The sequence below is a fragment of the Bubalus kerabau genome, chromosome 1 (genome assembly GCF_029407905.1).
Source record: "Bubalus kerabau isolate K-KA32 ecotype Philippines breed swamp buffalo chromosome 1, PCC_UOA_SB_1v2, whole genome shotgun sequence".
Lineage (NCBI taxonomy): Eukaryota > Metazoa > Chordata > Mammalia > Artiodactyla > Bovidae > Bubalus > Bubalus kerabau.
Window position 1 is genome coordinate 64,104,063 of NC_073624.1, and position 27,879 is coordinate 64,131,941.

A 27,879-nucleotide genomic window follows, 5' to 3' on the forward strand; every position below is an offset into this window, starting at 1 on the left:
CTATATCCACTTTAGGCTAAACAGTGGGACTAGGTACCAAGTGGGAGCTGATATCTGCCTTCCATAAAGATTAGGAATGGAATATTTTATAGTAACCAAGTGAAACTCCAAATATCCATTTAAGTGAAGCCTCTAAGGACAAATGCCTTTTGATTCAGCAATGGAAAAAAGTGACAAAGTATCCTGACAATAACTGAAGGATGAGGAATATTTGACTTAGCTGCTATGTAAGTAATGAGAGAGAAGACCAAGTATATAATACATTTGGTCAGAGCAAAAGAACTGTAAGGACTTTTTTTTTTTTTTGATCTAGGACTAAATATGAAAGGTAGCATTTTTTTGTATTGCCAGGAAGCAAATAATGATTTTAATATTTAAAAGCCCTCATTTTTGAAGTGAAGGAAAATAAGCAAGAGAGATTATATATGGTATATATATTAAGAGTGGGCATTTTTATATCATTTATACCTCAAAAAGTTTAAAACACAAAGGAATCTAATCGACCCCCATGCACAATTACATACTTTCATTAAAGAATGTACCCTAAATGGGAATGAAAATTTCACCACGTGAGAAAACTGACTTTTTCTGAGTCAGAAGAGTATGTATATAATTCATGAATCTTACAATAAACATATTTATTGAGCTCTTAATACACTCTGAATAGGGCTAGCTGCTGTGGTATCTCAATAAAGAAGACATTACCCAGTCTCAAATATTACATCCACATATTTACTGGTAAGAAAGAGATAAGCCTAGTGGGCTAGAGGGACAAAAAATAGAAGCCAAGAACGTACAAGATGAAGTTTCAAGAAAGTGTTTCATAGCAACTGACACTAAGCTGAAACTTGATAAACCAACAATTATCAGTATCAGGCTAGTGAAGGGAAAAACAGGAGTGGGAAGCTGGTAATGAACAGAGTTGTATCAGGATACAGACTCCTCTCAAACTGGCAGAGAGATTGTTTAGGTTTGTGGAAAGTGAATGCCCCACTCTGGTGGAAGCACTCTGAAGAGCTGTTCCACGAGTAACATTCCTTTCTAAACATGGACATCTTCATCACATGAGTGTACTATCAGTGGGTCAAAAACTGCATGCACTATTAGCTGAAGCCATAATTTTGGCTTTTAGGTATACACAGAATCCACGCAATTGAGGTACTGCTGATTAACATTAAACCCTAAATGTAACTGCCAACTTTAATTTCAAATGATATCTTATATACAAATAGATATGATAAAATGGATATCACCACAAAAATACAGCTGAAGAAGCAGAAGGGACTGAGGAGAAGACATGTATACCATACAAATAATTCATGTGACCATATGCCCCAGCGTACTGCCAGAGGTAAAGTGCTCAGCAACTGCCGTTTACCGTTTTGGTTTTCTATCTTTTTTATTTCTAAAATTTGGTAAACTTTTAATTATAATATAATTTTGTACTCATACAAGTGTAGAAAAAATAGTGAACTGTACCCAAATAACCTTCAACCAGCTCTCCCAAAATGTAAATTCCTAATAATCACAATGGAATTATTAACACTAAGGAATTAACACTGTATACTAATAATTAGTAATTAAATACTCATAATACTAGTACTAATAATTAAAAGAGAGATTTAAGGACAGGACGGATCCAGGTCGCGGCCAGGTCAGGGGACAGGGATACACGGTGTCACCACCGCCACAACAGGTCTCTCGCGCTCTCTTGGCTCCCCCTGCCGACCGAGTCATACACTGGCTCCTGACTCGCTATCCTGGCACATCAGACTGAGCATGCGCGGTGCAGCCAATTCATCCCCAATCCCCAGTGGCGCTGGGAGGAGTGAACTTGTGGCTCTGGCTTGGAGGGTCTGTCTCTCTCTCTCTTAAGTTGCTAAGTCGTGTCCGACTCGTGCAACCCCATGGACTGCAGCCTGCCAGGCTCCTCTGTCCATGCCATTCTCCAGGCAACAATACTGGAGCCGTTTCCTTCTCCAGGGGATTTTCCCAACCTAGGAAACTAACCCGAGTTTCCTGCATTGCAGGCAGATTCTTTACCCTTGGACGGTCACAGACAAGCAAAAAAAAAAAAAAATAGCTGGAAAAGAAATAATAATAATAATATAAAATAAAATTAATTAACTACAGATTTCATTTGGATTTTCCTAGGTTTTGCACTAATGACATTTTTATGTTGCAGGACGCAATTCAAGTTACTATTTGTTAAGAAATGGTCATGTGTCCTTGGTCTCCTCCAACCTGTGTCACATAGTGTATCCCCTTGTCTTTTGTGACCTGGGAAGCACAAACAATTAAGATTAAACTCTTCAGGTCTTCTTTATTTTCTGCTTATACTAATTTCTTTACCCAATATTGCAGGTGGTTGCTTATGTAGTTCTAATCGAACACTGTTCTATCAGAGTGAAAATGGAAGAAAAGTCGGGTACTGATTAGAAGCTTTAAGATAAATAGGAAAACTGGTAAGTAATGATGTTATTTGGGTGACGATTCTCACACCAAAGCAAAATAAAGTGAGATAACGTTTTAGTCATTGCAATATCAGCAAACATTGAAATACTGCATGTTTGGCCAATATGCTCTGTATAAATGTCAAAGTCAGTCATTTATTTGCATTTAACAGGAAGCCACGCCTCAAACAGCTTGTGAGTTCATTCAAACTTGGAAATAATGAAGAATTATTAGGACCAAAGAACCTTATAATACTCATAAAATCGTATCACATAGACAATGCTTTCTAATTCTATAGACAAATACATTTCAGAGAATATAAGGGCAGAATTTAGATGAACTGAAAAATAGAGATCTGAGTGCATGAATGGAGTATAAAAGTATGAACTATAGTAAACTTATTTCACAAAAATATGATCTTGAGGATTTCTATATGTACATCAAAAGAGCTGAGAACACCACAGTTTTGACCGGTCATTATCAAATTAAAGAAGAAAATGACTATTCATTTCATTGATTGGATTTTTTTTACCCAATGGCCATAGCCTCATAATTTCATACAAGTTTTTCAGTTCAGTGTCACTTGACTTTGTGAGGAGTTTGAGAAGTACAAGTCAATGATGAGAAACCATACATCATTATCTATATTCATACTCTTGGGACTGACAGATGACCCTCCAATGCAGGTTCTGATTTTTACATTTCTGGTTGTCTCCTACTTACTGAGTGTCACTGGGAACCTGACCATCATTATACTCACTTTAATAGATTCTCACCTTAAAACTGCCATGTACTTTTTCCTCAAACACTTCTCCTTTTTAGAAACTTTATTCACTACTGTGTGCATTCCCAGATTCTTATACAGCTTATCAACTGGGGACAAGACTATTTCCTACAATGCTTGTGTTAGTCAACTATTTTTTATCTTCCTTTTTGGAGGAACAGAATTTTTTCTCCTGGCCATCGTGTCTTATGACCGCTATGTGGCCATCTGTAAACCTTTACATTATTCAACCATCATGAACAGTAGAGTGTGTGTTTGGCTTGTTGTCTGTTGCTGGATAGTAGGTTGGCTGGTCATATTTCCACCACTCTGCCTGGGCTTAAACCTGGAATTCTGTGATTCTAATGCCATTGATCATTTTCTCTGTGATGCTTCTGCTATGCTGAAGATCTCTTGTTCAGACACATGGTTCATAGAACAGATGGTTGTTACCCTTGCTGTGCTGATTAACATTGTGACATTTCTATGTGTCGTTATGTCCTACATATACATCATCAATGCCATCCTAAAGCTCCCTTCCTCCAAGCAAAAGATGAAGGCCTTTTCTACCTGCTCTTCTCACTTGATTGTGGTTTCTATTACCTATGGCAGTTGTATTTTCATCTATGTCAAACCCTCAGCAAAAGATGAAATGGCAATTAATAAGTATGTGTTAGTGCTTACAACTTCAGTTGCCCCCATGTTAAACCCATTTATTTATAGCCTGAAGAACAAACAAGTGAACGAAGCTTTTACAGACTTAATCAAAAGAATTTCACTGATCTCAAGAAAGTAAAGATATGTTGAAACTATGTGTAAAATATAAATTTAAAAAGAATAGTGGCCTGGAAGGCCACAATTTTCATTTGTTAACTATTGAACACTGGTCTGTCTGTTCATATTAACAGGCTATACCACTGTTATTATGGAATTTCAGCCCCCAAATCATAATTTCAGTGCTTATTAAAATAAACAAATTGAGTCATGTCAGTTATTGTTGAAAATAAATTTTCTCCTACATTATATCTCTTATCAAGAGAATATGAAATTAGATTTCCATGAAAAAGCCCTTGTGTGTGTGCACTAAGTTTCTTCAGTCATGTCCACTTCTTTGTGACCTATGGACTGTATTCCACCAGACTCCTTTGTCCATGGGATTCTCCAGGTAAAAATACTGGAGTGGGTTGCCATGCCCACCTCCAGAGGACCTCCTGACCCAGGAATCGAACCCATGTCTCTTGTCTACCTGCATTAGCAAGTGGGTTATTTACCACTAGCACCACTTGGGGAAACCCAAAAAGGTCCTTACCTAAGCTCTAACCTGGCTCTGATCAATAAAAGAACTATTAAATCTTATGTGGAAATATTGAATTCTTGAACTCATAGGGAAATAATGGAGTAATAGTATCCATTGTTTTTTTTCAATGCAAATATCCAAAAAGTGTTTAGATTATTACAGTTACTCTCCTTAAGCAGGAATTAAATATTCAAGATAATGATTAATTATTTTGAGCAAAAAAACAAATTAATTTTAACCCTGGAGAGGAAAAAAAACATGAGTTTAGATCCCTCATAGATCTCCCTCATAGATCCACATAGACTTTGGAAAAGGAACTTTAAAGCCCAAATATATAGGTTTAGATTCATTGGATTATCTCTAAAGTGAAGAGCACAGCCTCTACATTAACTTATCATCCAGGTGGCAGTGATCTGAAAATCTGCTGAAATAGTAAAACCATCCATGTGGTTCAAATTGGTAAAAGAATATATCTAGCTGTATATTGTCACCCTGCTTATTAAACTTCTATGTAGTGTACATCATGCAAAATGCCAGGCTGGATGACTTACAGAATGGAATCAAGACTGCCAAGAGAAATATCAATAACTTCAGATATGCAGATGACACCACCCTTATGGCAGAAAGCAAAGAGGAACTAAAGATATAAAGAGCCTCTTTTTTTTTTTAACTTTTTATTTTATATTGGAATAGAGTTGATTAACAGTGTTGTGGTAGTTTCAGGTATAACACAAAGTGACTCAGTTATGCATGTACATGTATATACTTCTAGTCAAGTTCTTTTCCCATTTAGGTTGTCACTAAATAGAGCAAAGTCTCCTGTGCTAACAGTAGCAGTAAATTGTCACTAAATTGAACAAAGTTCCCCATGCTAACAGTAGGTCCTTGTTGGTTATCCATTTTTTTATTAAATTTATTTATTTTAATTGGAGGTTAATTACTTTACAAAATTGTATTGGTTTTTGCCATACATCAACATGAATCCACCACGGGTCATGATGAGGATGAAAGAGAAGAGTAAAAAAGCTGGTTTAAAATTCAACATTCAAAACACTAAGTTCATGGCAAGTAAATAGGGAAATAAATGAAACAGTGACAGATTTTATTTCCTTGTGCTCCAAAAATAACTACAATCAGTGACTGCAGCCATGGAATTAAAAGACACAAGCTCCTTGGAAGAAAAGCAATGACAAACCTAGACAGCATATTAAAAAGCAGAGACTTTACTTTGCCTACAAAGATCCATAAAGTCAAAGCTATGGTTTTTCCAGTAGTCATGTACAGGTGTGAGAGACAGACAATAAAAAATGTTGAGTGCCGAAGAACTGATGGTTTCGAACTGCGGTGATGGAGAAAACTCTTGAGAGTCCCTTGGAATGCAAGGAGATCAAGCCAGTCAATTCTAAAGGATATCAACCCTGAATATTCACTGAAAGTGTTGCAGTAAAAAGGAAAAAAGCAGAATGAGTTTTTATGTCTTCATTTCCTGAGAACAAAGAATATAAAGAGAACAGTGAGCAGGCCTGAACATTTTTTTTTTCTTTAATGCCTCCCAACTCTGAAGGCAACTGTTCACTTTTGAACAGTGTAGCTGTTCACTTTTCTGCCGTCTTACATGGCAGAAGCTAGACTTTGGGACTAGTTTCCTTTGTTGTGGTGGTGGTGGTTGTTCAGTCACCCAGTTCTGTCTGACTCTTTTCAACCCATGGACTGCAACGTGCCAGGCCTCCCTGTGAAGGACTGGGAAGCCTGACATGTCGCAGTCCACAGGGTTGCATAGAGTCGGACATGACCTAGTGAGTTACCAGCAACAATATGCTCATACAGCACAACTAGTGCTGAAATACATAATACAATGAAATTTCTAAATATAGCTAAATTAAGCCAACAGAAGCCAGCAAATCTCAGCAAACTTCTAGACATTGAGAAAGTTAAACTAGCAAAATACAAGGAAGCCCTGGGTTATGGACAAGGAATTCAATAAGAAGGCATATTGTCTCCTCAAAGATTATCTGTAACATCAAAAAAATAGAAGGTATGACCTTCACTAATATTTCTAAGGAAGATGTTCTACATTTGCTTATTTTATATCTTACTATCTTTCGCATTTTTCACCATAAACCTCAATGGTCCAGACTGGAATGTTTTTGACTTTCATTTCTCGACCTGTGTTCAAGGCATCGCCTCTTACAAAGACTTCCTTCCCTGCATCCCTCCCTAGCCCTCTCTGTAGAACCCTCATGTGCACCTGTCACTTTCTATAGTTAGTTATCATGCAATAGCAAATCATCCCCAAATCAGTGGTTTAAAACTTGAGTTTCTGGACCAACTGGGTGTTTCTGCCAGTTTGAGCAGACATCAGTTGATCTTGGCTGGGTTTGTTCATAGGATTGTCATTATGAATGTCTGGGTCTTGCAGTCTAGTTAGGCCTCATTCACAACTCTAACAGTTTAATTACTATTACCTTAAATAAGTGAGCTTTCTTCTAGACGGTGCTTTATCTGATCTCATGTAAGAACATTGAACTCCAGGGAAGAGAATGGGAACATGCAAGGCTCCAGAGTCTTAGGCTCAATATCTCTTCTACCATATTGTATTCACTGAACTAGTCACAGGGCCAGCCAAGACTCAGGGAGACAGAATTATTTATTGATGGAAGGAATTAAAGAACACATTGCAGTGACTGTGGATAGAAGGAGGATCAGTTGTTTTTGCTATCTACCTACCATAAACACGACACTTTCCTGTACATTCAAATATTGTATTTTACAATTCCCTGTCTATTTTAGTCTTAGTATGCTAGTGGATCCCAGGTAGTAAATGATCATAATGCTACTTTTCAAATTAGATTTTAATTGCTATAGCTTAATAAATCCCCCAGAAAACAATAAAGCACAAAATTTTACAAGGAAAAAAGTTTACAATGACTCTAACTTTGGTCAATAATGATATATAAATAAATAACATAGGTGCTATTTACTTGAATTTTAAACTGAAATTTGATTCATAACTAAAGTGCTATGGAAACTTTTCATAAAAAGAAATAAAACCTTTTAATTCTCAGTACTCATAATGTTTCAAGTTGCAGTTTAAATATTAGTTTTACTGTTCTTTCTTTTTTATATGGTTTCATGAAAGTCAGGTCATTTTAATGTTTTGACAAATTTCTTAGCTAACAATATAGATTTATTACCAAGAAGCTCCATTTTCAACATTTGTTCCAGTTTTAAATACCTTGACCTTTTCTAAAATAACTTGCATAAAAGCCCAGTTTAAAAAAAAAAAACTATATATTTATTTCCTTATTGAGGTAAAAAAACACATAACATCAAGTTAGCATTCTGACCATTTATAAATGTATGACTCAATACTGTTAAGTATAATCACACTGTGAAACAAATCTCCAGTACTTTATGTTTCTCAAATTTGAAACTCTACTCCCATTAAACAACAACTGCCCTTTTCTCCCCTTCCCCAGGCCCCAGTAACCATTCTACTTTCTGTTTCCATGAATTTGAATTTTTTAGATACATCATATAAGTAGAATTATACAGTAGCTGTGGTTTTGTTTACTTCACTTAGCATAATGTCCTCAAGATTCCTTTATACTTTGCTTGTGACAGGATTTCCTTTTTAGCCTGAATAATAGTCCACTGTATGCATTTACCACGTTTTGTTTATGTTTAGTTTGTTAGCAAATATATGGATTGTTTCCACCTATGGGAAAATTGAATACCTCTACTGTAAGTATTTAGAGAGTCAATTCCTCAATTCAGTTCAGTCACTCAGTAGTGTTGAATTCTTTGCGACCCCATGGACTGTGCAGCATGCCAGGCTTCCCTGTCCATCACCAACTTCCAGAGCTTACTCAGACTCATGTCCATAGAGCCAGTGATGCCATCCAACCCTCTCAATTCCTAAGCAGGTTAATAAGAAGTCCAGGGTCCCCAAGGAGGAGATGGGGATTGGGGACTCTCAAGGAAGAGATAGGAGTCTGGAATTATCAAGGAGGAGGAAATGATACACTTTTTTTTTCTACATTCCTTAGTAAGGATTATGACTTCCCTGGTGGCTCAGACGGTAAAGCATCTGCCTGCAATGTGGGAGATCCGAGTTCAATTCCTGGGTCTGGAAGATCCCCTGGAGAAGGAAATGGCAATCCACTCCAGCACTCTTGACTGGAAAATCCCATGGATGGAGGAGCCTGATAGGCTACAGTCCATGGGGTTGCAAAGAGTCGGACAGGACTGAGTGACTTCACTTTCTTTCACTTTAGTAAGGATTATACAACAAAGTATCCTGCTTGAGGACAGTCTCTCCTTCCTGAAAACATTTTGATTAATCCTGTTATCTTAGAATGTATATTATGGGAGTGGGTCTGGTAAAATCTTCCTATTGTTAAGTTCTAATCCTGTGCCTGGAAAATCCCATGGACGGAGGAGCCTGGTGGGCTGCAGTCCATGGGATCGCTAGGAGTCGGACAGGACTCGCGACTTCACTTTCACTTTCATGCATTGGAGAAGGAAATGGCAACCCACTCCTGTGTTCTTGCCTGAAGAATCCCAGGGACTGGGGAGCCTGTGGGCTGCCGTCTCTGGGGTCGCACAGAGTCGGACACGACTGAAACGACTTAGCAGCAGCAGCAGCAATCCTGTTATCTTAAAATATAAATTGTGGGAGTCTCTTAAGATCTTTACAACCTTGAGACATTCTTTTGATTTATTGTAATGACCGATTGAAAAGTATGTAACTCCCATGCTTAGACTAGCGAGGGGGGCATTATCCATCCCCCTTCTGACGTCTATTCAGAAGCTTTCTCTGTCCCTTTTTATACTTTAATAAAACTCTGCTACACAAAAGCTCTTGAGGGATCAATTCTTTTCCCTGGGCCCAAAGCGAAATCTTTTTTGGAGATCACAAATCTGGCAAATATCTCTTGTACAGATTCTTTTGGATATCTGCCCAGAAGTATAACTGCTTGATCATTTGGTAGTCCAATTTTTTTGAGAACACTTTATACTCTTTTCCCCAGAGGCTCCACTATTTTCACAATCCCACCAACAGTGCACAAATGTCATATCTCTTCACACCTTATCAACACTCATCATTTTCTTATATGTTGAAGAGTAGCCATCCTGATAAGCATCATCTTCCAGCCTTGCCAGGGATTCTTTTCATTTTAAAGGTAAGTAATAATTTGAGAATTACTATATATATCCTATTCCATGGAGCATATAATTACTCATTTTCACATCTATTGAGATTTTCTAACTCCTTCATTACATTTATTCTAGTTAGTTCACAGATGACTGTAAGAAAAATTGTTTTGCCCTCCTTTATATATTTATTCATTTTACATCATATATTTTTCATCTTAGTCTATGAGTTTAAAAGCATTCCTTTACCTTATGATTTCCAGTTTGTTCCAGATATGTTCAACTGAAACCCTTTTAAGCCTGCTCTGTCTTTTTGATAAGCTTCCATCATTTAACCCTGAAGAGGCTAGCAGGGTCTAAGTTTACTCAGGCATGTGTGAGTCCACAGACCTACACTTCTGGAGTCTTGAGGCTGCTGCTGAGTTACAATTCCTGCACCCGCACCTTCTACCTGCGGTAAGTTCCTGCATCCAGGTGAGAGTTCCCGAAGCTTGACCACTTCGCTTTTGGGTCGGAGTCCACGGTTCATTTTTGATTAAAATCAAAATGGATTAAAGATCTACATGTAAACCTGGATACTATAAAATTCCTAGAAGAATACATAGGCAGAACAGTCTTTGACATAAATCACAGCCAGGTCTTTTTAGATCTGTTTCCTAGAGTAATGGAAATAAAAACAGAAATAAATTAAGGGAACCTAATTAAACTTGCTTTTCCACAGCAAAGGAAATCACAAGCAAAAGGAAATCCAACTTAAGGAATAAGAGAAAATATTTGCAAGTGTTGTGACAATGTGTACAACCACCTCATACACCTCAAAATCAAAAGAAAACAAACAAACAGTAAAAATATAGGCAGAAAATCTAAATAAATACTTCTCTAAAAAAGACATACAGATGACCAAAACAGGTACATGAAAAGATATTCAACACCACTAACTATTAAAGAAATGCAAATCAAGACTACAATGAGATATCACCTCACGTCGATCAGAATGGCCATCATCAAAAACAATACAAATAATAAATGTAGAGAGGATGTGGGGAAAAAAGGAACTCTCCTACACAGTTGGTGGGAATATAAACTGGTGCAATCACTAGGGAAAATAGTATGAAGTTTCCTTAAATAGCTAAAAATAGACCTACCATATGATCCTACATTCTCACTCCTGGGCCTATATGGAAAGAAAACGGTACTTGGAAAAGATGCATACATATACCACAATATTCATCACAACACTGTTTACAGTAAGACCTGGAAGCAACATAAATGTCTGCTGAAAGATGAATGGATAAAGAATAAGTGGTACATATATACAATGGACTATTACTGACCTATAAAAAAGAATGAAATAGTGTCATTTGTAGCAACATGAATGGACCTGGAAATTATCATAGTAAGTGAAGTAAGCCAGACAAAGACAAATATATAATATTGCTTATACACAAAATTTTCTTTAAAAAGCATACAAATAAACTTACTAACAAAATAGAAATAGACACACACACATAGAAAACAAACACAGTTACCAAAGAGAAAAGAGACGAAGGGATAAATTAAGAGTTTTCATTAACATATATACACCACTACAAATAAAATAGATAATTAACAAGGACTTACTGTATAGCATAGGGGATGAATGCTATATATTATCTAAATATTTTGAAATAATCTGTAAGGGAAAATGTGTCTTCGCAGGTGGTGCTAGTGATATAGAACTCATCTGCCAAGGTAGGAGACATTAATAGAGGTGGGTTCAATCCCTGGATCAGAAAGATCCCTGGAGGAGGGCATGGCAACCCACTCCAGTATTCTTACCTAGAGAATCCCATGAATATAGGAGTGTGGTGGGCTGTAGTCCATGTTATCACAAACAGTTGGACATTACTGAAGCAACTTAGCATAAGGGAAAATAAACATAAATAATCTATAAGGGGAAAGAAACAAAAAAGAAAAAAAATATATATAGATCATTTTGCTACACAACTAAAATTATTAATCCACAATCTTTCAATTTAAAAACTGGAAAGTATTCTTTTTTAATATGTTTAAAATTGATTTTTCAAAAAATCACTTTACAAAATAATTATGTACATTACACTTTTAAGAATAAGGCCTCTTGCAGCATCTTAAGCTTACTTAATAATGACAAAATTCAATTTAAGAATTTTTTAAAATATGGCTTTTAAAAGAATCAAGGTCAGTTCAGTTCAATTGCTCAGTCATGTCTGACTCTTTGCAACCCCATGGACTCAACACTCCAGACTCCCCTGCCCAACACCAACTCCTAGAGCTTGCTCAAACTCATGTCCATCGCATTGGTGATACCATCCAACCACTTCATTCTCTGTCGTCCCCTTCTCCTCCTGCCTTCAATCTTTCCCAGGATCAGGGTCTTTTCCAATGAGTCAGTTCTTTGCATCAGGTGGCCAAAGTATTGCAGTTTCAGCTTCAGCATCAGTCTTTCCAATGAATATCCAGGACTGATTTCCTTTAGAAGGGAATGGTTGGATCTCCTTGCAGTACAAGGGGCTCTCAAGAGTCTTCTCCAACACCACAGTTCAAAAGTATCAATTGTTTGGCGCTCAGCTTTCTTTACAGTCCAAATCTCACTAGTCCAAATCTCATTAGTCCAAATCTCATTAGTCCATACATGACTAATGGAAAAAAAAAAGCTTTGACTAGATGGACAATTGTTGGCAAAGTAATGTCTCTGCTTTCTAATGTGTTGTCTAGGTTGGTCATAGCTTTTCTTCCAAGGAGTAAGTGTCTTTTAATTTCAAGGCTGCAGTCACCATCTGCAGTGATTTTGGGACCCCAAAAAATAAAATTTCTCAGTTTCAATTGTTTCCCCATCTTGCCATGAAGTAATGGGACCAGATGCCATGATCTTAGTTTTCTGAATGTTGAGTTTTAAGCCAGCTTTTTCACTCTCCTCTTTCACTTTCATCAACAGGATTTTAGTTCCTCTTCACTTTCTGCCATAAGGGTGGTGTCATCTGCATATCTGAGGTTATTGATATTTCTCCCAGCAGTCTTGATTCCAACTTGTGTTTCATCCAGCCTGGCATTTCTCATGATTTACTCTGCATATAAGTTAAATAAGCAGGGTGACAATATACAGTCTTGACATACTCTTTTACTGGTTTGGAACCAGTCTGTTGCTCCATATCCAGTTCTAACCGTTGCTTCTTGACCTGCATACAGATTTCTCAGGAAGCAGGTCAGGTGGTCTGGTATTCCCATCACTTTCAGAATTTTCCACAGTTTGTTGTGATCCACACAGTCAAAGGCTTTGGCACAGTCAATAAAACAAAAGTAGATGTTTTTCTGAAACTCTTTCGCTTTTTCTATGATCCAATTGATGTTGGCAACTTGATCTCTGGTTCCTCTGCCTTTTCTAAATCCAGCTTTAACATCTGGAAGTTCATAGTTCAAATACTGTGAGGAGCCTGGCTTGGAGAATTTTGAACATTACTTTGCTAGTGTGTGAGATGAGGGCAATTGTGTGGTACTTTGAGCATCATTTGGCATTGCCTTTCTTTGGGATTGGAATGAAAACTGACCTTTTCCAGTCCTGTGGCCACTGCTGAGGTTTTCAAATTTGCTGGCATATTGAGTGCAGCACTTTCACAGCATCATCTTTCAGGATTTGAAATAGCTCAACTGGAATTCCTGCACCTCCACTATCTTTGTTCATATGTATTTAACAAACACAGTACTCTAAAAATTTATGTTCTATAATACAACCAAATCCCTTCATTCATTTTCTTCTAACATGCTATTAGAGAAATTAAATTTTGCAATTTTATGTTTCTCACACAAAAATGTTTCATACTGAATAACAGAAAGTTAAATTTAGACGTATATTAGTAATATGGAAAGTATTTCTAAACTCAAGTTAGCTAAAGTGATCTAACAAATTGAATATTAGAGATCAGTTCTTAAACTAGAAGAGTCAAAATAGCTTTTGTTAAATGTTCATTTTATGCTTTCAGTTTATTATTTCAATAAATAGTATTACTTCTCTGAGGCAGAAAATATCTTTCTAGATACATCTCTGAAGGTTTGTTTAACTTACTAGTTCTTCAGAATATTAAAAAAAAAAAAAAGATAGGTTCAACAAGGGGCAATTGAAGTATTGAGCACAGCTACTCCCTTGCTTAAAATGATCCTTTCATTTGCTGAGGGCTTCACGTATTAGGTTGGTAAAACAAAGTAATTGCAGTTTCAGGCCATGAATTTTAAATCTTTATAATGGGACTCAGACACATCTTTATTAATCAAAATAGGAACCATTACAATCAACACATCTTTAGCAATGAGAAACAAGTTTGTTTATTCCTGTAGCATAAAAATTCACCTTTTGGAATTTAACAAAATCTTGGAAAGCATTTTCTGCCTCCTGCTGGTTGTGGAAACATTTTCCCTGCAAAAAGTTATCTAGATGCTTGAAGAAGTGGTAGTTGGTTGGCGAGCGGTCAGGTGAATATGGCAGATGAAACAAAACTTTGTAGCCCAATTCATTCAATTTTTGAAACGGTTGTGTGACCTGCAGTCCAGCGTTGTTGTGGAGAATTGGGCCCATTCTGTTGAAAAGCTGTGGTTTTCATCTGCATCTCATCGATTTGCTGAGCATACTTCTCAGATGTAACGATTTTGCCAGGATTCAGAAAGCTGTAGTGGATCTGATATGCAGAAGACCACCAAACAGTGACCATGACCTTTTTTGGTGTAAGTTTGAGTTTGGCTTTGGGAAGTACTTTGGAGCTTCTTCTCAGTCCAATCACTGAATTGGTCATTGCTGTTGGCCATATATAATCCACTTTTTGTCACGTTACAATCTGATCAAGAAATCATTCATTGTTGTTTGTTGCATAGAATAAGAGAAGTTGACACTTCAAAACAACAATATTTTGAATTTCGGTCAGCTCATGAGGCACCCATTTACCAAGCTTTTTCACCTTTCCAGTTTGCTTCAAATGCCAAATGATCATAGAATGGGTGACACTGAGTTCTTCAGCAACTTCTCGGGTAGTTGTAAGAGGATCAGCTTTGATGATTCTCTCCATTGGACATTGTCGATTTCCACTGGATGGCCACCATGTTCTCCTTCTTCAAGACTCTTGTCTTCTTTGCAGAATATCTTGAATTACCACTTCATTGTATGTTCATTAGCAATTCCTGGGCCAAATGTGTTGTTGATGTTGCAAGTTGTGTCCCTGCTTTATGACTCATTTTGAACTCAAATAAAAAAAATTCTCAAATGTGCTTTTTGTCTAAAATAATTTCCTTAGTCTAAAATAAATATAAAATACACAGCAAGTAATGTCATTAGCAAAAAAACATGAGGTGAGAAATGTGCATTAAAATATTGTATAACATAATCACATTTATTTAAGAGTATATTCCAATGTCTAACAGTAAAGTTCATCAATGCAAAACCACAAATACTTTTGCAAAAACCTAATAGATGAATATACAACTACAATAACTGATGCATACAACAATCTTATGCAAAGAGCAAGTAAAAATGAATTTTTTTGCTGTTGAGCTAAAGGAGAAACTTATAATTGTCTTGATGATGTAAGAGTAAGAAAGAATTACCAATAGCAATGCGATCCTGAGGGTCACCACATCTAATCAACATACCACCATTTCTAGTAAATGTGTGTCTGAGAAAGAAAGATGTAGGATAGGAGAAATATCACAAATGAAATGGTCAATGACATTTGAATCACAGAAATCCAGGTGAAGACCCAAAATCACTGGAGGGAAAATGACCAGGAAGCCAGTTGCCCAAGAACTGAGCACCAGCTGAGGACAGATTGTGCTGCTCATGACGAATGTATAACGCAAAGGCTTGCAAATCGCAGCAGGTCACAGGACTAGCCCCCAGAAGGAAAAATTTTGTAACTCCCAAGAATATGTAGAAAAACAACTGAGACATACAACCAATATAAGAAATCATATTTTCCCTGGTTACAGTGGTGATTGGGAATCTGGGAGTGCAAGAGCTTGTGAATGAAATTTCCAGGAAAGAGAAATTATGGAGGGAGATATACATTGGGGTCTTGAGATGGGACTCCAACAGAGTGAGGACAATGATGATTAAGTCTCCAGTAACATTCAACATATAATTTAGAAGCAGAAACACAAAAACTACTATCTGTAATGGAGAATTATCTGTCAGTCATAGAAGAATAAACTCTATGTGTCTTGTATGGTTCATCATTTACCTTTCATGATTTCAAACAACCTCTAGTAATAAAAAGGTATAAAAATAAGAAAGTACATGAGTAGTTTTATATCCAATATATGACATACTAAAAAAAATCAATGTGCACAAATATACAAATTTGCATGAGGTTGAAGATATGTTCTAAAACTGTGTTGCAAAAACTATTATTATAAAGTCAACTCAGTTTTGGAAATTGACCCATAGCAGTTTTTTTTTCACCCTCATTTACAAACTTCAAGTCATATATAAAAATTTGTCCATTGTTAAATAAATTAGATAAACCCTTGGTTCAGGCTTCAAAAATAATTCATTAGTCTTTAATTATTCACTTCATCAAAATAAAATTATGCCAGATCATGAATTAAGACCTAATAGCTAAATTCTAAAATTTTAAATTTCATATTAAAGTGACATTTGATTCCAGCCCCATTATAGCCTCTAATACAAACTATTGATGAAGACATAGAAAATGACAATAACAGAAAAAGAGAGTGTAAGTGTGTAATAGCACAACAAAATAATTAGTGATTGAATATAGGAAAAACTGTAACTGAATATAAAGCAGAAGAAGGAGACGGCAATGGTATCCCACTCCAGTACTCTTGCCTGGAAAATCCCATGGACGGAAGAGCCTGGTAAGCTGCAGTCCATGAGGTCGCTAAGAGTCGGACATGACTGAGTGACTTCACTTTCACTTTTCACTTTCATGCATTGGAGAAGGAAATGGCAACCCACTCCAGTGTTCTTGCCTGGAGAATCCCAGGGATGGGGGAGCCTGGTGGGAGGCCTTTTATGGGGTAGCACAGAGTTGGACATGACTGAAGCAACTTTTCAGATGCAGCAGCAGCAGCATAACCACATTTACAAAAACTATAATAATATATTTAGGACTTCAGCATTTTTCCACATGTAATTGACACCATGAGAATAAAAAACACAGAAAAGGCCATCACAATCTCCACCCAGTTACAGAGAGCCAGAGTCTAACACCACTTGCCAGATGCAGCTCCGTGATGGTGAAAAACTACTATTTTCTTGTCACATTGCTTATATTCTCATATCCCCAGTAAGCACTCATACACCTAATTGTGTGTGTGCTTGTATATGTGCTCATGTCTGACTCTTTGTGATCCCATGGACTGTAGCCCACCATGCTTCTCTGTTTATGAGATTTTTCAAGCAAAAATACTGGAGTGGGTTGTCATTTCCTCCTCCAGGGAATCTTCCTAACCCCATCTCCTACATCTCTTACATTGACAGGCAGATTCTGTACCACTGGGAAGCCCATACCTAATCAGTAACTATTAATCTAAATAAATACTAGTATACGACTGTATCAAATACTAGTATTGATGTGTGTGATGATTTGGATGGGACAAATGTGTTTGTAATTGTAGGTTTTCAGAATCTCCAGTGGCCCAGGATGAAAAGAGTGTGACTAATGGAGCAGAAGCATAGCAATGGGGGAACTTGTTAGGCACTCAGCAGTTTCCAGCTCAGTGCAACCCCATGGACTGTATGTAGCCCACCAGACTCCTCTGTCCATGGAATTCTCTGGGCAAGAATACTGGAGTTGGTAACCATTCCATTCTCTGGGGAATCTTCCCAACCCAGGGATCAAACTCTGGTCTCCTGCATTACAAGCAGATTCTTTACCATCTAAGCCACCAGGGAAGCCCAGAGCCTGTTAACAGTTAGAATTTGGACTTAAGAACTTCCCTGGTTGTACCATGATTAGGAATTCACCTGCCAATGTAAGGGACACTGGTTTGATCCCTTGCCAGGAAGATTCCGCATGCCACAGAGCAACTAAGCCTGGGTGCCACAACCTCTGAATCTGTGCTCTAGAGCCTGTGAGCCACAAATGCTGAGCCTGCACATCGCAACTACTGAAGCCTGCACGGCCTAGAGCCTGTATGCATCAACTACTGAGCCCGTGTGATGCAACTGTTGAAGCCCATGTGCCTACAGCCTATGCTCTGCAACAAGCAAAGCCACCACAATGAGAAGCCTGTGAACTGCAAGGAACAGTACCCTCGCTTGCCACAGCTAGAGAAAGCCCACACACAGCAATGAAGATCCAACACAATCAAGCTGATGCACATCTAACCCAACTATGGATCTGAAGAAGAAGAACTCATTAATGGCTACTGAGATGAAGAATAATCCATTTTGAAGATTAGAATTTTAACAGGCTTTTATTTTTTCAAATGAATTTTTAAAGACTATTCAAGATAATAAATTGAAACTATTGCATCACTAAGATAGTTCAAAAATGTGAGCAGACCAAAATATTTCTAAAAAAGAAAACTTATGTAAACATTGCAAATTAGAAGATTATTTTCTATCATATATAAAACATATATGTTAACATACCAAGATAATTTTTTGTTTATTTTTTCCAATATGTGAATTATCACTAGGAGAAGAGCATATGGGTACCTACCACAAACTACTCCTACTTATTTTTCTAAAACAACTCTATTCAATATTAAGGAAAAAAAATTAAAATTTCTGCATAATATTATGATTTAGAAATAAATATTTTCTTCAGCAGATTTGAGGATGTAAATGCATGCGTGCTAAGTCACTTCAGTAGTGTCCGACTCTTTGCGACCCTATGGACCATAGCCCAACAGGGAACTCTGTCTGTGGGATTCTCCAGACAAGAATACTGGGTTGTCATGCCTTCCTCCAAGGGATCTTCCTGACCTAGGGATCCAACCCACATCTCTTATGTCTCCTGCATTGGCAGGTGGATTCTTTACCACTAGCACCATCTGGGGGAAGTGCACTTACATTTAAACATTTTGAAGTATTACTAATTATTTTAATGCCCAATTGTGTTGAACATTTACTATGCATGAATTACTGTGTTAATTGTGTTTATATTATTTAATTACCATATAAAGCAAGGTACACATAATTATGAACTTTTCTTTTTTACTTTTGAAAAAATTGAGACTTAGATACATTATTTTTCTTGCTCACACTATGACAAAGTTCAGAGTTTATGGAGACAGGGCTGTAATAAGATCTTTGATTCTAAACTGTAGCTTGTTAACTGTTATACAGTACTTCCAACTAAGTAAATAAATCATTAGATGATATGTAGATGAAAGTTGCCTAGCTAGCCAGATATCAAATGCCTCAAACTATACCTAGGATCCAAATGCTCAACATTTTTTGAGTAAATAAATATATGATTGAAATATTGATATTTTTATACCATACATGCAAAAAACTTTGTCAAGAAATGATCTCATGAAGCTTTTTAAGAATACCTTTTAAATAAAATTTTATTATTCAACCATACCATTGTTTTATATGCATTAAAGTTTAAAGTAACATATAAACAATAAAATTGAATATAAATAAAATCAATCAGCAGATGAATGGACAAGAAAGCTGTGGTACATATACACAATGAAGTATTACTCAGCCATTAAAAAGAATACATATGAATCAGTTCTAATGAGGTGGATGAAACTGGAGCCTATTATACAGAGTGAAGTAAGCCAGAAAGAAAAACACCAATACAGTATACTAATGCATATATATGGAATTTAGAAAGATGGTAACAATAACCCTGTGTACGAGACAGCAAAAGAGACACTGATGTGTAGAACAGTCTTATGGACTCTGTGGGAGAGGGAGAGGGTGGGAAGATTTGGGAGAATGGCATTGAAACATGTAAAATATCATGTATGAAACGATTTGCCAGTCCAGGTTCGATGCACGATACTGGATGCTTGGGGCTGGTGCACTGGGATGACCCAGAGGGATGGTATGGGGAGGGAGGAGGGAGGAGGGTTCAGGATGGGGAACACATGTATACCTGTGGCGGATTCATTTTGATATTTGGCAAAACTAATACAATTATGTAAAGTTTAAAAATAAAATAAAATTAAAATAAATAAATAAATACATATAAAAAATAAATAAAAATAAAATAAAATTTTTTAAAAAATCTAAAAAAAAAAAAGAAATGACAGTATTTCAGAGTGAATAAAAAATCACAAAGGTAAAAAGCAAAAAAACAAAAATAATTTAGTGTGTAACTTAAAAGCATCACATTCTTATCATTGACTCCCTATAAAAAGATTACAAATACATTTGTAACTACATTTAGTTTGGATGTTATCATTGGTGGTATTGACTGAGTAATTCTAATTTCTTTTTGTGTGGATTTTAGCATTGGACAAACTTATATTGATGTTGAGAATATCACTATAGGAAAAACAGAAAGTAAGGGAGAAATAAATATGATAGGAAAATAATTCAGTAGAAAAATTAGAAGCAATAGTGTAAAATAATGGTTTCTTAATGTGTTATATTCCAGCATTGTCTTTTGAAAGATCCAAACATTGACAGCATTACTATGCTCTAAAATCAAGGAGAAAATTCCAAAATGACATAGAAGCCTTCTTAAAAGCCAAATTTGTACAAGAGTACTGAAAAGAAAAATTACCATAGAAACAAAGAATCAGAGCATTTTGAGAAAGGATACATAGTGGCACCACTGTAAATATAAATAATGCTATGGATAGTGATGTGAATATGAATGTATCATGAATAAGGGAAACTCTATAAAAGAATTGTAATGCCAAATCAGTCACATATGAAGAAGGGAAAAAATTAATAGTCACTATATCAAAACCTCATGGCACAGGGAACACTTTACACTTGACTTCCATGATACCATGCTCACCAGCTGTTTGTCCCTCCTATTTCACTGTATGTTCTTCCTACATATTTTTCAATACCTCCTTGTTATTACCTTCTGGATGTTGGATGCAGATATTAAAGTAAATAAAATAATTGGAAGAAAATATAAGTAAGTGTATGACATGATTAGGACTATTAAAGCCTTTCACATAATAATAGATTCAGAAACAAACAAACAAAAAACAGTAAATGATTTTACTGTGATTTAACCAAATTTTCTGTATACCATCACCACAAATTGCATTAAATTTTAAATAAAAAACTGTGAAATAGGATTTATTACATATGAGATCTGCACAGACTTAATATCCTGAACATATGCAAATATCTCAAGAAAGCATAAGGAATTACTTCAACAACAGTGAAAAGGTAGTAATATTATGTTCAAACATTACTGATAAATATTTGCAAATTAGTACATGTTATTAGCAATTATAAAATGTGCATTAACATGAACAAAATGTTACTTGGTTCATCATTTTGGCAAAGATTTAGTATTCTCATGACACATTCTGACCTTGATGTTATTAATGCATCTTCCAGTCTCCAAGGACACTGTCCCAATTCCTAGGTACATTAGTTAGCTTTTGTTTTGCTTTGTTTTTTCCTATATGAATATTTTACATTCATTAGTGACTTTGGAGCATGGTCACCAAGGACACTTTTTTTTTTATCATAGTTAATCTTACCTGTTACAGGTTGACCATATACAAAAAGCATCCTCAATCATATCTGTGGTGAAACTTCAGGGAACCACTCCATGTTAAATTGTTGGGTCAGGCCATCAACTTTGCAAAAATGAAAGAGAATTTTGTTTTCCTTGGCCTGTTTACTAGTCTTTCCTTCTATCTATATTTTGTGGAAATAGGTCATTTTTAAATTTTGACAAATTTTTGTCATTCATGGTAAATGTTAGGCACAGGGATATAAGAATGGATATAACTTGTTCATGCATTTCCATTACTATCTTTGAGTGAGTGTTAAGTGGAAAAGAATCACTAGACTACATCCATGTCACTACTAATAACTGGTTTAATTGTGAGACTATGTGGGGAGAAAAAAAATCTGAAGCCTGAATGACAGACTAAAGTGTAAGTACTTGCATATTTTTCAAATCAGTATCTTTTTCTATTCAAAATTTGGGAAAAAATTAAAACAGTTCCTTTTCTGGAGAAGGGAGTGCTACTTCTGTGATGGAAAAGATCTGGTTATTTGGCCTGAGGCCATAGAATGTGCCTTGGTTTTAGGAGAGAGTATATTTTCCTCTATTTCATAGAAAGATGCCCGTTAGTCATTTGTATGACCTTGAAGAATTCATTCTCCCTCTCTGAACTTTGTTTTCTTTCTTCATAAAACTTGCCATGCTTTAGAAATCAGTGACTTGAGTCTGAAAATTCTCTTGTCCAAAGTAGGTTAAAGCATCTCTGTTTTTCTCTTTGCTCGATGACCTTTTACCAGTGGAGCAGAATGTGGCTCTGGAGGGGAAAAAATGCTGGCCAGGGGCCTGAGCCCATCAGATGACAAATTCTGTAGATCTAAGGAAGTCCCTAGGCTTCCCTGGTGGCTCAGTGGTAAAGAAGCTGCCTGCCAATGCAGGAGATACTGGTTCGATCTCTGGTTTGGGAAAATCCCCTGGAGAAGGGAATGGCAACCCATTCCAGTATGCTTGCCTGGAGAATCCCATGGACAGAGGAGTCTGGTAGGCTATAATTCACAGGGTCACAAAGAGATGGACACAACTGAGCAACTAACACTCTTAACACTTTCAGTGTTTTATTTATATATATATATATATATATAATGCACACACATATATGCTGACCAGGAGAATTTATTATTTTAAAGTTTTGTTTAAATGGTGTGTGTGTTCACTCAGTCCTGTCCGACTCTTTCTGATCCCATGGACTGCAGCCTGCCAGGCTCCCCTGTCCAAGGGATTTCCCAGGCAAGCATACTAGAGTGGGTAGCCATTCCTTTTACCTTCATTTAAATGGTATGATCTTTGACATTCAGTGACTGAGTGGATGTTAACCCCATCTATGTGAATATAACCTGTGCCAAATCATAGTACAATAGTCCAGATGTATTTTTTTAAAGGTTTTCTGAATTAACATTGAGGAAAAGTGTAGAAATAAAACAGTGTTATAGAATACTACAGTGTCAGGTAATATGGCCAAATATCAGAGTTTACCTTGATTTTCTAAAAATTATAAAGGTTTACCATAGTTTAACATTACAGAAAAGTTAACAAATGGCATGGGTCCACTGCTGTGGATAGAAATAGAGCATTAAGACTATACCTTATAAGCTGTAGATATACCTAGACCTTTATGCTGATACCTGAATAGAGTTACTGTCCTGATTTCTTCTTTTTTAATGTAAATTTTTTATATTTCCCAAAATGAAGAAGGTGAGGAGTGGCATTATTTTCCCCTTTTGCAAACCACAATGTTTGCCTTAACACAGGACAATGAGTTCTCATATCTGCTTCTAATAATGTGTGCTCAGGCCCTTGGTTGTGTCCTACTCTTTGCAAACCCATAGCCCGCCAGGGTCCCCTGTCCATGGAATTTCCCAGCCAAGAATACTGGAGTGGGTTGCCATTTCCTTCTCCATAATGTCTTGGTTTCTAACTCCATAGATTTGCTGTGCTTATCTTTGAAATTTCTGTGAATGGAATTCTTTTATGTCTTGCTTCTTCACTCAAAATTTTGTTAGAACTCTCCATGCCATTGCATGTAGCAGTATTATTAACCATCATTGTTTTACTCTTCCATTTTATGAATATAATTACAATTTAAAAATTGATTCTATCATTGGAAGTCATTTTAGTGTTTTGAGTTTTTCAATTATTAAAAATAATGCCACTTTGAATTTTCTTAAACATTCATTTATTTGAACTACATATGTATGCATTTCTATTGGGCAAATACTTAGAATAATAATATCCTGTTTCACACATACCTGGACATTAAACTCAATAAACATATTCAAAAAAGTTTTAATAGTGTCTTTAAAAATGTACACACCAACTAAGATTACAATACATTCTTAAAGATACTTGGTATGGTCCATCCATTTAATGTTAGTTATCCTCATGATTGTATGCTAGTTGTGAATTTAATTTCCTTTCCCCTAAACCCTAAAAAGATTACATTTCATATATTCACTGGTATTTAGATGTCCTCTTTTGTGAAGAAACTTGTCTAATTTTTACTGGGCTTGGTTTTGTCTTATTGATTTGTAGTAGAGTTTTATAAATGCTGGGTTCTGTCTTTGAGAGTTTTTGCGAATATCTTCTCTTACTCCATGACTAGTCTTCTTTAATCAATTGTATGCATTGTATATAAAACCTACATATATAACACTCTAGTGAATTATGAAAAATATATACATACATCCTCATAACCACTACTAAAATCAAGATACATAATTCTATGTAGCATTCCATGTTTATAAATATCACAATTTGTTTATTTATAATCTCTTAGTGTTTCCTTATATTACATTCCACTTTTAGTTATTTTGAATAAAGATCCAATTGTCACGATTTTCTATGAAATACATATATTTTTCTCCTCATAGTAAATTCTTAGGGACAGAGTTGATATGTCATATTTGAACTGTGGTGCTGGAGAACACTCTTTAGAATCACTTGGCCTGCAAGGAGATCAAACCAGTCAATCCTAAAGGAAATAAACCCTGAATATTCATTGGAAGGACTGATGCTGAAGCTGAAGCTCCAATACTTTGGCCTCCTTGTGCAAAGAGATGACTCATTGGGAAAGATCCTGATGATGAGAAAGATTGAAGGCAAAAGGAGAAGGAGGTGGCAGAGGATGAGATGGTTAAATAGCATCACCATCTTAATGTACGTTAATTTAAGCAAACTCCAGCAGATGATGGAGGACAAAGGAGCCTGGTGTGCTACAGTCCATGGGGTCACAGAGTAAGACATGTCTCAGTGACAGAACAGTCTTTTCTAAGCAATCCTTTCTTTCATTTCATCCTCTCTCTAAGAGGTTCTCATAAATAAGGTGACTTCATTTAGGCTGATAATCCCCAAATTTGTATCTGCACGAAGAATGCATCCTATGGTATTCTGACTTCAATATTCAATTTTTTGGACATCTAGATCAGACTTAGAGGGTTTGAAATTAGACTTTTCCTTGGACAAGTCTACATGGCTTTTATTTTCACTTTTTAAAAAATGTCTTTCTAAAGAAAGATAGTTTTTTGTTAGGTCTATTATCTATTTCAAGTTCATTTTTTATTGTGTTCATTTTTATGTCAGTTATATGGAATTGACTTGAGAATGCTGTTTACTTCTTGTATATGTCTGTGGATTTTCAGTCAGTTCTATCAATTAATTAGTAAGAGAATCTCCAACTATAATTGTTAATTTATCTATTTCATCTTTCATTTATGGCAGTTTGTGCTGTTCTGTCGCTTCAGTAGTGTCTGACTTTTTGGACCCTATAGACTATAGACCACCAGGCTCCTCATCCATGGGGATTCTCCAGGCAAGAATACAGGAGTGGGTTGCTGTGCACTCCTCCAGGGGATCCTCCTGACCCAGGGATCAAACCTGTGTCTCTAAAATCACCTGCATTGTCAGGCAGGCTCTTTACCACTGGTGCCACTTTAGAAGCCCTTAGGCCAGTTTACCCTTCATATATTTTGATGCATTATCAGATACATAAATAACTAGAAACTATGTTCTTGGTTATTGGACTCAATTATCAATATGTAATTTTCTTTTGTATGCTTGTTAATTTTCTTTGGTGGCAATATGCACTCCAGCATTCTCTTGATTATGCTTTGGATGATATAATTTTTCTACTCTTTTATTTTTAATCTATACATGTTATTATATTTGAAGTGGAGTGCTTGTATATAGCATCCAGAAAAGTAATTTTTTAATTGTTCTTATAATCTCTTTTGATTACCATGATATGTTTTGATCACTTATAGGCAGTGTATCATCATTTCTGTTTGGACTTCTATCATTTTGTTAGCTGATTGTTCTTTGTTCCCATTGCTGTTCATTCTTTTCTTTATACTTTCCTGCCTTCAACTGAATAGTTTAGTGTTCCATTTTAATTTAAGAATGTTTTTTACCATATCATTTCTTAAAAGTTTGTATGTGATCTGTAAATTATAATCTACACATTGAACATTTCACAAACCACTTTGATATAATATTTTGCCACTGAGGTAGAATGTAACAGAAAAAATTGTTACACTTTACTCTTTTCCTTTTCATTATGGTTATCATATTTTGTCTATATACAGTGTCAATTCCATCAGATTGTGTTATGGATTTTGCTTTCGACAGATGTTTCAAAGGATTTGTATAGTATGGTATTTTCCTTTTTGTTTTTAAATGTTTCGTAGGAATCTACAATTAAGTCATCTGAGGCTACAGTTCTCTTTGTAGAATAATTTAAATATGTATTTGGTTACTTTGGGCTTCCCTGGTAACTCAGATGTTAAAAAATCTGCCTGCAAAGCAGGAGATCTGGGTTCTATCCCGGGATTGGGAATATCCCCTGGAGATGGGAATGGCTACTTACTCCAGTATTCTTACCTGGAGACTTTCATGAACAGAGAAGGCTGGTGGGTTACAGTCCATAGGATTGCAAACAGTTGACATGATTGTGTGACTAACACTTTTACTTTTCATTTTTTTACTGTAATGTTAAAAATAGAACTATATAGGTTAGGTATTTAATCTTGCATTAACTTTAGTAGATTGTATTTTTCATAGAATTCATTCATTCATTCAGGTTGCTGAATCCATTTAGCAGATTTTTTCAAAACATGACATTTTTATCTTTTCAATAGCTGTATAATTTATAATGATGTCATACCTCACATTTCTGATAAATTCTTTTTTTTTTTTCAAGATCAGTCTCAATGACAGTTTTATCAATGTTATTAATCCTCTCCAAGAATCAGCTTTTGATTATATTCATTTGTCTCTTGTTTCTGTTTTCCATTCTATTGATTTTTTAAAAAATTGTTTTCTTTTATCTATTTGGATACCTTCTCTTTGACTTTTTACATGTAGATTACCTAAAACATCAAAGGTGGTCATGAGAAATCACACAGTCATAACAACATTCATCTTGTTGGGACTTACAGAGGACCCACAGCTGCAAGTTCTGATTTTTGCCTTCTTGTTTCTTACTTACCTGCTGAGCATTACTGGAAATCTGACTATTATCATTCTAACATTCCTGGATTCTCATCTTAAAACACCTATGTATTTTTTTCTTAGAAACTTCTCCTTCTTAGAAATCTCATTCACAACGGTCTGTATTCCCAGATTCCTGTATAGCATATCAAGTGGGGACAATACCATTACTTATAACGCCTGTGCTAGTCAAATATTTTTCATTGGATTTTTTGGGGCCACAGAGTTTTTTCTCCTGGCAGCCATGTCCTATGACCGATACGTGGCCATCTGTAAACCCCTTCATTACATGACCATCATGAATGGTAGAGTCTGCACCATCCTTGTGTTCTGCTGCTGGATCTCTGGGCTGATGATCATCATCACACCACTCAGTATGGGCCTCCAACTAGAATTCTGTGACTCCAATGCCATTGATCATTTTGGCTGTGATGCAGCTCCTCTTCTTAAGATCTCATGCTCAGATACATGGTTCATTGAACAAGTGGTTATAATTTGTGCAGTGGTGACATTCATCATTACATTGATAGGGGTTGTTCGTTCTTACGTGTGTATCATCAGGACAATTCTAAGATTTCCCTCTGCATCACAGAGAAGAAAAGCTTTTTCCACTTGTTCTTCTCACATGATTGTTGTTTCCATTACCTATGGCAGCTGTATTTTTATCTACATCAAGCCTTCAGCCAAAGAAGAGGTGGACATTAACAAAGGGGTGTCTGTGCTCACTACATCTGTTGCCCCGCTGTTGAACCCTTTTGTTTACACTTTGAGGAACAAGCAGGTGAAACAAGCTGTCAGTGACATAATTAAAAAAACCTGCATTTTTCTTACACAATTAAGAGCATAATGGATTTAAACCATCAGATAAAAATAAGGTATTGCTTACTTAAACATTTTTCTCTGGAAATCCTAATTGTGAAACTATTTAGAACAAATCATTTATCCCTCTCTTTAATCTCAATCAAAATGATTTAAGTCATTAAAAGAATATGAGAATTTATTTCTCAGAAACAAAGTCTTCCTTCATCTCTCACTATGTT

General features: G+C 36.0%; 2 protein-coding genes and 1 pseudogene across 2 annotated transcripts; 2 read left to right on the forward strand and 1 right to left on the reverse strand.

The window, feature by feature from the left end:
* Positions 1-3,074: 3,074 nt before the first annotated feature.
* Positions 3,075-4,013, forward strand: LOC129641578 (olfactory receptor 6C2-like). The gene has a single exon (XM_055566255.1). The coding sequence runs from the start codon at positions 3,075-3,077 to the stop codon at positions 4,011-4,013; it is 939 nt and encodes a 312-aa protein (XP_055422230.1).
* A 9,678-nt stretch (positions 4,014-13,691) lies between these two features.
* Positions 13,692-15,906, reverse strand: LOC129641579 (olfactory receptor 6C70-like; annotated as a pseudogene).
* Positions 15,907-26,583: 10,677 nt separating this feature from the next.
* Positions 26,584-27,686, forward strand: LOC129641580 (olfactory receptor 6C2-like). Its single transcript, XM_055566257.1, has one exon. The coding sequence runs from the start codon at positions 26,739-26,741 to the stop codon at positions 27,684-27,686; it is 948 nt and encodes a 315-aa protein (XP_055422232.1). The 5' UTR covers positions 26,584-26,738.
* The last annotated feature ends 193 nt before the right edge of the window (positions 27,687-27,879 follow it).